At 36.5% G+C, this 15,593-nt stretch overlaps 6 protein-coding genes across 6 annotated transcripts; 4 read left to right on the plus strand and 2 right to left on the minus strand.

Annotated features, from left to right (window-relative positions):
- Positions 1–319: 319 nt before the first annotated feature.
- On the plus strand, positions 320–3,662 carry BMR1_03g01000 (hypothetical protein; the record flags this gene model as incomplete). The annotated part of the gene is given in 5 exon segments (XM_021481891.1): positions 320–436; positions 456–728; positions 751–1,291; positions 1,312–3,544; positions 3,566–3,662. The coding sequence occupies 5 exon segments, from the start codon at positions 320–322 to the stop codon at positions 3,660–3,662; spliced, it is 3,261 nt and encodes a 1,086-aa protein (XP_021338476.1).
- On the plus strand, positions 4,317–8,504 carry BMR1_03g01005 (HAD ATPase P-type family IC; the record flags this gene model as incomplete). The annotated part of the gene is made up of 4 exons (XM_021481892.1): positions 4,317–6,153; positions 6,174–7,466; positions 7,488–7,807; positions 8,250–8,504. 4 exons carry the CDS (start codon positions 4,317–4,319, stop codon positions 8,502–8,504), a joined length of 3,705 nt encoding a protein of 1,234 aa, XP_021338477.1.
- Positions 9,325–9,558, minus strand: BMR1_03g01010 (Ubiquitin family; the record flags this gene model as incomplete). The annotated part of the gene is made up of 1 exon (XM_012793358.1): positions 9,325–9,558. The coding sequence occupies one exon, from the start codon at positions 9,556–9,558 to the stop codon at positions 9,325–9,327; it is 234 nt and encodes a 77-aa protein (XP_012648812.1).
- A 286-nt stretch (positions 9,559–9,844) lies between these two features.
- Positions 9,845–10,546, plus strand: BMR1_03g01015 (small subunit ribosomal protein S16; the record flags this gene model as incomplete). The annotated part of the gene is made up of 2 exons (XM_012793359.1): positions 9,845–9,926; positions 9,999–10,546. 2 exons carry the CDS (start codon positions 9,845–9,847, stop codon positions 10,544–10,546), a joined length of 630 nt encoding a protein of 209 aa, XP_012648813.1.
- A 909-nt stretch (positions 10,547–11,455) lies between these two features.
- BMR1_03g01020 (Phosphoenolpyruvate/phosphate translocator 2 chloroplastic) lies at positions 11,456–12,595 on the minus strand (the record flags this gene model as incomplete). The annotated part of the gene is made up of 1 exon (XM_012793360.1): positions 11,456–12,595. The coding sequence occupies one exon, from the start codon at positions 12,593–12,595 to the stop codon at positions 11,456–11,458; it is 1,140 nt and encodes a 379-aa protein (XP_012648814.1).
- Positions 12,752–14,776, plus strand: BMR1_03g01025 (hypothetical protein; the record flags this gene model as incomplete). Its single annotated transcript, XM_012793361.1, has 1 exon — positions 12,752–14,776. One exon carries the CDS (start codon positions 12,752–12,754, stop codon positions 14,774–14,776), a length of 2,025 nt encoding a protein of 674 aa, XP_012648815.1.

Here is a 15,593-nt window from a genome sequence, read left to right on the forward strand (position 1 = left end):
ATATTAATCAACACTTACAGCAGGAATCTACAATTAATCAACACCAATGTATAATTGAAAACTTAGCTATTAATTAATTTGTTTATGCGATGATCAAACTATAATACATTACAATCGCGTCCAATTTGTAAGAAATAAGCAGTGCAAACGGTATATGTATCACTAATTCAGTTATTCGTACATAGAAATACTTTAATTAATCATCAATCTAAAGTATTGAGTATTTTGATTATTTTAACCCTGATATGTTACAATATAGTCGGTATAATAAATACAGAATTCTAATATGTGGTGACACCATGACATCAGTGCTATGTAGATGAAATTAAGTAGATCGTTTCACCTTTTTATTCGTGGCAATAGACATAGCCCGAATTTTGAACTGAGCAACAAATCTCCATCGCAGCTATCACATCTTATCGGCAGAATCTCGAAGGTATATTGTGTTTCACCAGGCGGGACGAGGGGATATTAAGTTTTGGTCTGATATTAACTCCAAGATTCTGTCTATTTATAGGGATTTGGGTCCTAGAAATATTGCTTTTATTTCAAACGGTCTATCCCGCTCTAATGTCAGGGATGATAGGGTATGGAAAATGCTTGCGGAGCAAGCAATAGCAATATCTCACTCTTTTGACGGCCAAGACATAGCATTGTTTCTAAATGCAGCCTCTAAGATGCACAAAAGTCAAAAATTATTTGAACAATTTTCACAAGTTATTTTGGAGGCAAGCCACATTGATTACTTAGAATGAAATATCATTTAAGGCAAAACACATAGCGTTGATAATAAACGCGTATTCTCGTGTTGGTTATAGAGATCTGGATGTATTAAACAAATTGTTTAGCGAATGTGAAAAGTGCAAACTTGATTTGGATTTTCAGGAATTTGGCAATATACTCAATGGATGTTACAAGCTAAAGTATTTACATAAGTCTTTTATACAACTAATGCGCGATGAATTGAACTATAGGTTAAGAAATTTGAACAAAACATGCACTGGCCTATCTGGACAGAATATATCTAACATTTTACAGGCTTTGGCTCACTCTGAAGTTGAGTGCAATTACATATTCACAAGATTTGGAACGACACTAATCAATAACCATAGTCAAATCAACACAGTAGAGGTTACAGCCATTGCTAATGCCTTGGGAAAGGTTAAGTACAATGGGCAGGAATTTCTTAAATATATAACTTTCCAGGTCTATTCTAATTTCAACCGTTATAGCACTGATCAACTCTCAATAATACTTTACAGTCTATGCCGGTTAGACAAGATGCCTGTGGGTGAGTGTAATATAAATTAGATTTTTATATAACGGTTGTTAAGCGTATAGTTAATGGACTGAGTAAAACGAACGATAAAACTATATCAATGTTATTCACTGCACTCACTGTCAAAGTGTCAAATCACTGTGACAGATTGACGATATTGGACGATTTATATCCGCACATACGCAAAAGAATACGAATGATGATAAATGACACAAATCCACCAACACAGGAAATAATAGCATCTGTAGTCTGTTCATTTGCCAGAGTGGGTTTGGAAGATCCTATGATATATAAGCTAATTGATACAATTGACACAGAATTGAAAAATTCGAGTTTGGCAGCTATTATACACGGATTGGGCAAATTACACTCAATAGAATCTCTGAATTATATTAATAAGTATTTACGCAATGTAATAGCTGATGCTGTCAATCTATTACCATTGCACGTAAGCAACATACTGAATTCATTAGCTACAAATGTTGATCATTTTGTGAAACTCGACAAATCTGATGGGTTTCAAACATTTATCGATGCAATTGCCGCATTGTCTCTCAACATATTATCCAAGTATACACTGTACTCTCACCAGTTGCTGTCAAGTGCTATAACCAGTTATACTTTGATATGTGAATGTATTTGCGATAATGTAAGGAATTTTGATAAAATATCTCAAAAATTACATATGGATACCGTTAAAGATGTGGTAATTGAATGCAGTAGAAAATTATCTATTGGCAATGCCAGCGTTTGCGACTATGAAGGAATAATTACCTTTGCCACTTCCCCAGTATCACACCTATCTGTTGGCGAATATACAAATGTAATTAATGGGGTTATTGGTGAATTGGAATGCGTCAACGTTAAGGCATTGAGTAGGTTAATTGAGGCCAATACTACTTTCAAAAACCAATGTATACAAATGGCAATTAATGGCAGCATTGACGAGTTAAATTACAAAAATTACATTGAGCATCTAGACGATTTGGATGTGATACTGGATAAATTTGTTGAGTTGGTGAACAACGAAGCTTGGCTAAGTGTAGTTAAAAATGATAAAAAATATTTTGCCGAAGATAAAATATCACTGGCATCACGTATAATCAACGAATTTAATCAATCATCACCTAATGACTTGAGTTATACTGATTTAATGGATAATTTATACAGTTCAACTGATGCCTTGAGCAAGTTCAATGTCTGTGGAGTAATCAAGTCAATTGCCAATGCAATTGATTACCTAAATACAACAAATAAAACTAACTTTACGCCATTTTTATATAATCTAATACACAAGTTGATTCCTGTTGTGTTGCAAACATCGGAAACAAATGAAATCGCTAGCACTGCATGTTACCTATGTGAAAAGAAGATTTGTATGCCACTGATAATAGATCACGCGCTTTCACATTGTGAAATGGGTTATTTGAAGATAAAGCTCGTTGGAAGTCTCAAAAATGTACCATATAAACTTAATAACAGTGCTCTTGTCACTGAATTTGGCAATCATATAAATGAAATGTTGGTTACACCATTCCCTCCACAGTTAGAAGACATACTTAATTGCTTTAAGACCCTGCAACAATACGATTTATTAGAAGATCAAATATTAAATTTGCTAATAGACACTATACTTTCATGGAGGCCCACTGATTCGAATGCCGCGGCCCCCTTTATGATGATACAACAATTGCTGCAATTGACAAGAATTTTGTTAACACAAGTTAAAAATTACAAATCTGGAGTGGATGATATGGTATCATTGGAGTACCAGAAGAATATGGGCATAAAACTAATTGAGTGGACAATCGAACTATTGCATGATCACTCAGGGGCCATAATACTGTCGGTTGATGGCTATGATCATCTAGTAGCAATAATCAAACAGTCTAATGACCTTAATTATGAGGGAGGGGGGCACATATCGGGGTTACTACTCAATCTTATAGCCAAATTACATATGCCGATAGAGGTGTTATACAACCTTGCGGACATAGGATATTTTGACAGGATAATACAATCAGTAGATGCAACAGTAAGTACATTCTCTGTGGTTGAGTCTCAGGGTATCGAAATAAACGGATTGCGGAAGCATGGCCAGTGGAATTCGTTGTGTAAATTGGCATATATCGCATCACATTACTTGAGTTCTAGTAATGATTGTATACGAGACAAGGCTGAAGCACTGATAATAACGGTGTTGGATATGCTAGCAAGAGCCGACACTGATGGCGTTGGCAGCGATATAATAGTCAAATTGTGTGGGTAAGTAAATTATTTACCTAGCATATTGTATAGTGGGTATGGTGAAGTGATTGGAAGGCTTACTGAGAGAGGCAGATTATATTTGAATAACCCAAAGAAGCAATTCATTAGATATTAATTTTTTAAATCACAAATTAGGTCAATTTGACGACTGCTGAATTTGAATATGTAAATAAATCGGTCAAAGTATTAACTTGTGCATGATTTATAGCAAAATCTCTAGACTAGTGAAATTGTTGCAGAATTCAACACTAGTTTGATACATATTTAAATTAAAAAATATATAGATAATTGCCATTTTTGTAGATTCGGATAATAAATTGGACAATTTACATTTCTTATTTGGTGCGTGACTGGAATATAGTTATTGGCGCAGAGATCAAAGTAATTCGAGATTATACTTCTAAAATGCCTTTGAAAATTTATTCAAAAATATTTAAATAAGAAGTTTTAAATATGATCAGAAACATCGGTGAAGAATGGACTGATTACATGTGATTGTTGTACACATATACCGCTAAATAATACGCATTCTATAACAAACGCATTGATTATGAAGATATACGGAACTAGTCAAAAATTACTCATAATTTAAAGGACATTTTTTGTACATTGGAACAAGGTAACACCAATAGAAATGGTGCAAAGGATTTTTGAATGAATTATAAGGTAAAAATGACAGGTCACACGAAATAATTGTGCGTTGTGAAGATAAATGTAATGACGGTGCCAGGCGCAGAATAAAGCTGTTCTATTGTGGGGGTACTTAGTGATGAGTAGATCTCAGTCTAACATTTCAGAACACACATCTACTGAAAACAAGCACTCAACTTTTTATGATGATGGTGCAACAAGCAAGGCTGGAGAGACACATAGCATTGTTGCATCAATCTCCAAAAATATACTGCATAAGACATCAATTTCGGGCTACGACGATGTCTTAGAACTGGATGTAGTCCAGAGACTGTCACTAAACCAATTATCACCAGAGGGTGTAATTGAATGGTCAAAGGTTAACGACAATGAATGCTTTATGATAGCAAGAGAATCTGCCCAATTCCAACAACCCACCCATGGCAAGTCCCTCTTTGCTACGGACACTATTGAGAATATCATGAAAGTATTTGGCCTAAACTCGCTTGATACTGGCTTAACAGATGAACAAGTGGAGCAAAACAGACTCAAGTATGGCGAAAATGCTATAAACGTGGGAAAATCAGAATCAATTATCAAGATATTCATATCACAATATACCAACTTTGTTATAGCACTACTAATAGCAGCTGCAATAGTGTCACTTGCCTTGGGAAATATTGTTGAGGGAATATCAATATTAACCATAATCACCATAAATGCCACTGTAGCCACATATATGGAAAAGTCCGCCAGCAATGTACTGGCGAAACTGGCCAGCATGGCCTCGCCCGTTTGCAAAGTGTTAAGGAATGGAGAGGTTACTATTATAGACTCAAAGGACGTGGTTGTCGGAGATGTTGTATTTCTAGCAACTGGCGACTGTGTGGCAGCAGATATGAGGCTCACAGAAGTAGTGGAATTGCATATTAACGAGGCATTGCTTACAGGTGAGAGTGAAGATGTAAAGAAAACGCTGCTACCATCTGACCCGGATTCTCCATTTTCTTCCAACCTCGTATTTTCAAGCACCAGCGTAACAAACGGAATGGGCAAGGCCATTGTAACACATGTTGGTATGGATACTCAGGTTGGGAAAATTGCACACCAACTAAAGAAAGCATCGCAAAAATCCAAAATGACCCCTCTTCAAAGGGGATTGAACAAGCTTGGTGGACTTATTGGCATAATCTCTGTGATAATATTGGTGGTAATTGTGCTTGTGGCCCTGATTTTCAACTACTCCGACCCTACTAAACCTAACGACAATCGTATCCTAACAATATTGTTACTAGCAGTTGGATTCGCGGTATCTTCTATACCCGAAGGATTACCCATGATCGTGACTATTTCATTGTCATTGGGAGCTAACGATATGGCGGCATGCAATGCCAATATACGAAAGCTTCCAGCGGTGGAGACTCTGGGTTGCTGCTCAGCAATTTGTTCTGACAAGACTGGAACTTTGACCCAGGGCAAAATGACCGTTGTATCATTGATAACCTTTGTCACTGATTCTTTGAGCTCTAAAAGCCCAGTAGCTAGACACTTCAAATTTTTTCCTACGCTAGGGTTTGATCCCCGCGGAGGAATTTTTCCCGAACAGTATTTGACCCCCGCCACTACCAAGGAGCTGTTGGAGGCAGCAGAGGGGGGTGATAATTTGAGGGCACACGAGCAAAATCTTGGCTCCCCATCATATGCTGGGCCGGATATCATTGACTCTAAAAGGGTGCGATTGGCCATGTTGGCATCTTACTTAAATTCATACGGTTCAACGTTATCACATGAAGATGGGAAATATAAGGTGGTTGGCAATATGTCTGAAGGGGCCTTAGTTGTTGGCGCAGCTAAGGCCGGATTTGGGGCCCTGGAAGACGGAATATACGCACACGACATATACCCTAGACTATCACGACTCGAAATTCCCTTTTCATCATCGCGCAAGATGATGATAACCGTGCACGCCATAAAGGGTATTCTGACAATTATTTAGGTTCATTTGGAGATCTTGGACTGAGTGGATTCAGTGGCATTGCCCTAATAAAAGGAGCTCCTGATCGCTTGTTCAGTTACTGCAACCAGGTTATCAGTGTGGATGGAAAAGGGAAGCTTTGCCACATGGGCGTGGATGATAACCTTGCTAAAATTATGTCGGATGCCAATTCCTTGTTGTCCAAGAATGCTTATAGGGTGCTATTGCTTGCCATCTGCCCGCTAATTGCTGAAGACCTTGAAAACTTGGAAAGGTTGGAGTCGTCGGATAGACAGGAATATATCCTCGGCAAGAAGCTAATTGTTTTGGGTCTGACTGGATCAGTTGATCCTCCCAGATCCGGAGTAAAAGAGGCCATTGTTTCATGTTCCCAGGCTGGGGTGAGAGTACTGATGATTACGGGGGATCAGAAGGACACAGCCACGGCCATAGCCAAGCAAATTGGCATTATAGCTGAGACGGAGGATAGTTTGAGTCGTGAGTGTCGTGAATTGCACATTGGCGGAGATCACAGTATGCCATACCTGGAGGATGCGGAGATCGACGAGATTACTTCAAAGTCCAACGTATTTTCACGTGCCCAACCCGAGGATAAAGTGGTCATAGTTAACTCGTTGAAGAGACAAGGTTACTTGACGGCAATGACTGGGGATGGGGTCAACGACGCTCCTGCGCTGAAACAGGCGGACATTGGCGTGGCAATGGGAATAAACGGCACGGAGGTGGCGAAATCATCAGCCGAAATGGTGCTTCTTGATGATAATTTCTGCACAATCGTTAGTGCAATAAAGTGCGGCAGGATTATCTACTCTAACATACAAAAGTTTGTATCATTTCTATTAGGCACCAATATTGGCGAGATACTATACCTAACAATAGCTGTTATTATTAGCACGTTGCCGCCAGTGGAGGCCCTGCAAATATTGTTCTTGAATTTGATGACTGATGGATGCCCGGCAGTAGCGTTATCGCGGGAACCTGCTGATGAAAACATAATGAAGATTCCGCCCAGGCCAAAATCTCAGCCTTTAATGACCAAAGATTGGTGGATTTATGGCAACCTGCCGCATACAATCTTTGAGGCAGCGGCAGTTGTCGGTACAATTGTGTTGGGCTTGTACGTATGCACTGGGGTATACACGATTGGAGACTTACATTCGCAGTGCAAGTATGTGACATTTAAGCATGATAATGTGGAGACAAAGTACATGTATTATTGTCAAAGCTACGAATTGAGATTTACTTCAAGCTACAAGGGTTGGGTTACAAATATAAACTATTGGGACCCAGTGGGTAGGAATGCTAGTGATTTAGATAAAAAAATGCATACTTTTCTCGGAGCGGCTATGGGAAGAGTGTATAACCTAAGGCCGGATTCTGCTGAGATTCACCAGGAAATAAAGAATTCATTTATAGCTTCAAAATTGGTCGTTATTGACGGCGTTGAGAATGATGAAATGGGCTGGTACCGGCCTGGTAAGTCGCAGGTTGTTCCCAAGGGCAAAAATGGTTACTACCAACCCATTGGAGCTGCGGCTACAGATTTTATCAACATAACTGCTAGGCAGGCCAAAAGGGCCAGGACCATGAGTTTCGTAGCCGGGGTCTGGTGTGAAATGCTCAGGGCCTATACTGTAAGTCTGCACTTTATTGATGAGTTGGAAAAGCAATTGTTTATTTTATATGGAGTTTGTATTGTGTTATATATATCAGTATTGGAACAATTGTCCTCTTATCTAACATACAGTGTCTCATTGTTAGTGAATTTAAAGCATACCATTGGGTCGGATTCTTTGAGTAAATGTGCATATTTTTGAAAATTGTAGAGCATTTCAAAACCAGATCAGCTGTTCTACAAGTATACAGATTCACATTTATAGTTGTAATTTGATCAATTTTTGGAGTTAAATGGCAAAGGTGTTTTGGGTACACTGACTGATAGCACTGTGAAACACCATAAAATGTGATGTTTAAACATTATTTAATATATCGTATAATTCATAAATAATGCATAATTATTCATAGGGTTATAAATTTCATGACTAAACTATGAAATTGTGTTTATTGCTAACATAGGTACGTTCCTGGGAATACTTTTACAAGGTGTTCAATCGCAATCCTTGGATGCATTTGGCGTGTTCTATCTCCGCCACAATGACTTTCGCAGCAACAGCTGTTCCTGGACTGTCAGACATCCTCCACTGCCTGCCGCTTTCCTGGTGGCAATACTTGATTGCAATAATCTTCGCCGCCCTCACCATGTTGTTAGATGAGATAATACCCAAATATCTCTACCATTCGAAGCTTTCTAAGCAGGCTGCCCTGCAATAAATTTCACCGTACCTTATGACTCATGGAAGTTTTTAAGTTATAAAATACCCATCTTGTTCGCCAAAATGGCATTAACACAACAATTTTGCTAAATTATTATGTCTAGAATATATATTAGTTTACGAGCTAATTGCATGGCATCTGGTTGATCAACTATCAACAATTGTGGCTGACTTTAGCGTCACTTGATATAAACAACTCTCGCTAGGTTATATATATTTTCTAATGAATATTACGATTCACTGAAGCTACTAATTGTTACAGTTTGTTGATTCAATTAAATAGGTTATTTACAGCGAGTCAGTTATTGGTATAAAGCTGATTACTATGGCAAATAACCACATGTACTTTAATTACATTTAAACATTATAATTAACAATATATACAACACAACAATCGTTAATTAATACATCAACAATAATTGATTTTCATGCAAAGGTACGCCTGCCACAAATACCCTAGTTATACCTATACACATTAACGGTAGTAATAGATACTGGCTACAAAAGGATTATCGTGCCAATGCGTAACCATACTCGAATATAAATTTTAGGCAGAATCCATGATTAGATAAAGATTACTATAAATTCACATACAAATATGCAATCGTAACCTATTATACCGGCAATCTTATGAAGACACCTACAATTGGATTGGAGTTAAACTACAAACCAGCCTGAAATACAATTGATAATTAAATTCACAGATTAGTAAATTTCATGGATCTTTTTACACAAATGATTACACAGTTATCACAAATAGTTGTCGAGGTAAGTGATAAATAAATGATATATGATGATGAATCCAGCCGTATAAAAAATTAGTCTCCACCGCGTAATCTCAACACCAAATGCAAAGTAGACTCTTTTTGAATATTGTAGTCTGACAGAGTGCGGCCGTCTTCTAGTTGCTTACCAGCAAAAATCAGTCGTTGTTGATCAGGTGGAATTCCCTCCTTATCCTGAATCTTAGCCTTAACATTTTCGATAGTATCACTGGGCTCTACTTCCAATGTGATGGTTTTACCCGTGAGTGTTTTCACAAATATTTGCATAGTGACACAATTATAGTAAGTGTAAATGTAGTGTAATATATGTGAGAGTTTGTAACGTTATACCACAGTTGGTCTAGATTTGCATGTGATATAGTATATACTGGACACCCGCGCCCCAGCAGTGGGGTCTCAGTACTACACCCCCATCCATCTTTCCTATTGTATTTATTTTACATATTCGTTGGATAAATATTCAAATTTAGCCCACAAACATTTACACATGCCTTTATTTTTTTTACTGAATTTTTATTCGCTTGTACAAATGCCCAGATAACTAGCCAATCTGATGGTCTCTAAAATATTCAGTTACTATTATTCCAAAACCAGGGGACCTCCTCGATTGAGGTTTCAAGTTATGGGACAGAGGGGTACGCTTATATTTTTTTGTGTTATTTTTTAAAAAATAGGAAGTTAATTACAATCATCGCTTATTTATTTAGGCCGTAAATTTTACAAACTAGTAGCAGCTAATCAAAGAGACCCAAAGAACGGCAAACATATGGAAGTATTAGGATCCGTTCAACATAGACCCTCAGTACAATCATCATCGCACATAGAATCTCCCCATGGGACACTAACTGAGATTAGGCTCCGTTTCAGTCGCGTAAAATTTTGGTTAGCAGCTGGCTGCCAATTTAACATTTCAGTTGCAAGGACATTGTATAGCGCAAATTTGATCCCTCACCCGCCACCTAGATACGGGTTACGTACATGCGGACACTATGAGGAGCTAAAAAATATATACAACAGGGAACAGCAAGTCGCTAGGGATCAGTTAAATTATTTCTATAAAATGGGAGGGAAACCGGAGTTCATAACTTCACCGCAACAATCCGATCCATCTGAACCTACACCTGCGGAAATTGTGTCTAGGGCAATTTATCCATCGCTTTTGCGTGAACACATGCATGCTAATGCACACGTCACTAGTGATCATGATAAGGAGCTGGATTCCCCCGGCCACTTAATCCGCAAAGTGGTTAGATAATATTTATCACATTACATAACTACTCTAACTTATGCAAAGATGCTGCCTAATATAATTTCAATTGGCATTTTAACTCTAAAATATCTGATTTGTACAGTACATCCGTATTTTAGTCTAGGCCACTGTTATTATTTAGCTCAAACTACTTTGTTTTATTTCTTATGAATTTTCTAATTTTGGATATCATTAACTTGTAAACTAATCATATGCAGAATTTGCGCGTGTGTTATCATGACTATCAGTTATAACAGCAAGATCATACATCAGATATATTCATTACAGGTCTATAATTGCAAATTAATTATAATTAATTCATTATCATGAACATATAAGTACCTTATAAATGGCAACATCAAAACTTTATGGTAACTAATTAATCGTTTAATTTAATAATAATCACATGAACTTGTAGATTTGTTACTCATAGTCTGTTATTTAGCTAATCATAATTTTTTACAACGTGAAGCAATGAACAACATGTGTTTTAGTGTGTATGGAAATGGATAATATTACGTAAGAATATATTCAATTTCCAATTATTTTAAAATTCAAACGCACAATTACAATTAGAACGAAATAAACTAGTAGGATCTAATAATTTATTTACCAGTGCATTCACTACTCATACATAATAACAACTATTCAATCGAATTACCACTAGAGAGATGACTAATAAACTAATTTGACGATAAACTATGGTAGTATATTATACTAACTATTCCTAGACCTAACTATATATATGTAGAAATATATCTTAATAAGTATAAATACCCATTAAAAAGATTAGTACTAGTTACTCTGCGTTATTAAAGTAATTAATCAAGAGCTTATGTTTCATCAATATGATGCGGCGCTGCAATTAATGTTACGACGTACAAGTTTATTGTAGCAATTGATATATTACTCGTGTTAGCTCAAATTTTTAGCCAATGAGTAACCTAAAGTGCCCAAAACAGCGAGTGCTGACCCAATTGCCGTATTCTGCGAAAATTTCTTGTCAATAAGCAAAGCACTGGAAGCTATTATGAAGATGCGTTTGAAAGTATTAGCCACGGCATGCGTAATTGGTCCCAAAGCTGTTAAAGTCAAAAATGACACTCTGTTGTACACATTGTAAGCGATGCCAGAAAGTGTTACATATTTCAAGAAATTGAATAATTCAGTCTTGTTGTATTTAGAAGCCATTCTAAATAGTGGATCCATACTAGAGTATTCACTTAATGACAGTGGCACCAAAAATAAAAGTGATGACAATGAGACTAGTGTATGCACGTTGCTTGGAGTCAGGTTTTGACCCGAAATATCATTAGCATAAAACTTCTTTGCCTCAATATTCTTCAAGCTAGAGAATAAATTGGCCGCTAGGGTAGCATAAATTGCCTTTTTACTAATATCTGCTCCACCATATGATGCTAAACCCACACCTGCAACTATGGGTATTAGGGATAAGTAAGATCCAATTGGCAATTTTGTCCCCAATGAAAAGTAGGAAATTGTAGAAGTGAATAAGGGCTCAAGTGATTTTATGGTATGTACCATGGCAGGGGAACCCTGGGATAAGGCGTAAACTGATAGTCCGTGGGATAGAGCGTTGAATGCGCCCTGTTTTAGAATTGATGCGGAAGGAGAGTTTTTGAATGTATTAATAGGCACCTTTCCCTGTATAACCTGCTGCTTTGACGTCAATCTTGGCCTAAAACCAGGGTTAAACACCCAATTATACAATATCCCAGGAATCCCAATACACATTTGCATGGCAGCAATCGTGTTAGGCAATTTAACAATATTCAACGCCTGCTTGTTATAAATATTGTACAACAAAGTAGCGCCATACCATGTAGATACATGTACCAAAGCGTCTGTGTTGGAAAATTTCTGCCTAGCATCAGTGCCAATGGCAAATGCGGGGCGTTTAAAAGCATCATTGCTTGTAACATTTATCGGAGTCGGTATAAATGCGGGATGATTGTGGCGGTTACATTTTGAATGAACTATGTCAAACAGAAGAACCATTAAACATATGTGTTGAATAGTATATTTGATACCCATGTTGGACACCCCAGTTACTAATCACCATATACTTACTAATACCATAATATTAGTGGCTCATTATGTTGTGGTATATCATACAGTGTAACAATTGTTTGTTATTATTTTGTGTACCATTTTATCAAAAAAAATTGTATTACACAAAATTTACTAAAAATGGATTATCATAACGGCACTTTTGCTTCCTCTGAGTCTGAAAACGACATATCTTCTGATGACCAAGATCTGGATGATTCGCCAAATTCATTTTCACACAAATTTCACAGTGATTTTGTTGATAATGATAATAAACCCTCTTTTGGTCGAGCTTATGATACTGACATGATGGATTCCACCGACAATACTAAGCAATTTACCAAAAAATCCACCAGATCAAACCATCATGCCTCAACTGATCAGACAAATAGAACAGTTATGCCCTTTAATCCCAAAGCCTACGGCAAAGGCTTCAATATTTTGGCTAAAATGGGATATAAGGGTGGAGGTCTGGGTAAAGATGGCTCGGGAAGAATTGAACCCATAATAGTCACTTCTAGTAAGGGTAAACAAGTTGATATTATTGATAATAATACTAGCTCAGCTGATAATTCCGGCATTATTGGCAAAAATTTGACAGTCAAATTTATAGGCCAAGACGAAACCTCAGCTTCTACAACAGAACGTTGGTCCAGTGATAGCAATTATGTTACAGCAGATATGAGCGATTCTATTGCTAAATGTGAAAATTTCATAAACAACATTTCACGCGGGAAGGTAGTCAAATTGGAAAGTAGTAGAACAAAAGGAGCCATAGGGACACTAGTCAACACTCTTATTGCCCAGGCTCAACATGATCTGGTCAGGGCTATGAACAACAGGAGAGATGAACAGCAGAAAATAGATAGCAAATCTGACCTCTCAATTGATCTAAGGGACAAATTAAACCGCAAAAATTCTAAATTGGATGATTTGAAATCGTTGCTTACAAATTTCAATACGAGTGCCGCACTACATGTTGAAGATGATGGCCAAGAGATTATGGCATCTTATTTATCAAGTTCAATGGCAAAAATAAAAGCACATGACATTATTTGCTCACCACATGTAGTGGATAATTTGCGTAACCAATTTATAAAAATGCTATATCATACTGACACAAAAGATATGATATCATTTGACATCAAGAAGAGGCTATACGAATCTCACGTAGTAAAGGCGCTAGTTCAGTTTTTCAAGGAGTGGGATGTGGAGCAGGTAGAACAGGGGTTAGATATTTATACAAAATGGAATGACTTTAAGTCACTATCAACATTACCAATACAAGTTATCACTGCTAGGATTATTGATTGGTTGAATTCCTCAAATTCTGCAGACATACTACCCCCTCATTTGATTATCCACCCTTGGCTACCATACTTGAATGATACAGAACTGCTTTATACTTGTTTGATAAAACTATTCTATCGCCTGGTGAATATTAGACAAGATTTGGCAGTACCTCTAATTGACAAATGGCATTTCCTCAAGTCAGACAGTGTAGGAGATTCATTCAAAGAGTTGATTGGTTATATACGGGGAAAGTTTAAGTCACAAATAGCTACAATTAACATCAATTTTGACATGAAAAATTTTCTATCACTTGTGGATTGCTTGTTCAAATCGCAGATGTATACTATTGATGTGATGGCTACGGATTTATCTTCACTAGTATCTAAATATGCTAAAGTTGTTGAAATGTGGATTAGGGATGGAGAAATTGAAAGAGTAGCAGAGTCTTATCAGTTTTGGTCTGATGCGCTTAGTCCAATTCTAGACCACTCATTGATTAAACCACACTTTTTTTCCATCCTCAATGCGATGAATGATTCTACTGATGATCTCATACCTAATGATGTAGGCTATGTGGAAGAATCTAAATCTGTTAACCAAACCAATTTATTTGTGCAACATAATGTACAACAAATTACCGTCTCTAGTAGCATTAGCAGAGGAAAAATTGTTAACTTGTTTGACTATTTGTCAAATGTTGCTATGAAGAAGGGGATTGATTTAAGACCCAAACTAGGCAGAATACATGATGGGAAACAGGTATACACCTTTGGAAGAGTGCTGATTATTGTAGAACGACTGCTAATCTATGCAATGGTTGATAAAGTTTGGAAACCGGTAAATATACCGCAATTGCTCAAGTTGGCATCATAATTGCATTATTTCATTTGTACAATAATTATTTTTTAAGAGTGAAACTCACGCATTTCTTCTTAAATAATGCTCTTAGAATGTTTGTGAGTATTAATTACAGCCATTTTTGCACATTCACAATATATCTATTTATACGTAGGCAGTAATGAGGATGATATATCAAATTAATTGGCTAAAGTGATTAATGTAAAGATTTAGCGCATAAATACATTCCAATATCAACATTCCTGGTATTCAACGAGATAATTTGGCAAGAATGTTAAATGTTGCAAATGAGGAACATTTTCTTAACCTATTGATTATATAACATTAAAAAACAATGTATTGAAATGAAATATACCATTTAATCTAACCCAGCTGTAAAATAATTATATTCGCATAGTTAGTTGAATAAGTAACGTATAGACAGAAATGAGTTATTGACATTTTTAATAATAAATAAGATTTAGTGTTTATGATGAGCCAAAATTAGCATTTTTTTTACAAAATTGAATACTGAACAACAATGATAAATGCAATGTTAAATGACAAAGAACATATATAATATAAGACGATACGATTGTAGATGATTATAGATAATAATAAACTCTGGATTATACATTTCTACAAAAAAATTTTGGATAGATACTTTGTATGATACCCAAACAGATTTAAACTAAAGATGAAGTTAACCATGTATTATTAGCGTGTTCTATAGCATAAATAACATGCTAGTAGATTAAATACAAACAAATGGATATCGGGCAGCGTTATATAGTGGAAATCGTGTAGTCTTAAAAGTTTTTATCATATTATCCCAGCTATTCAGATTCGCTAT

The sequence above is a fragment of the Babesia microti genome, chromosome III (assembly GCF_000691945.2).
Source record: "Babesia microti strain RI chromosome III, complete genome".
Classification (NCBI taxonomy): domain Eukaryota; phylum Apicomplexa; class Aconoidasida; order Piroplasmida; family Babesiidae; genus Babesia; species Babesia microti.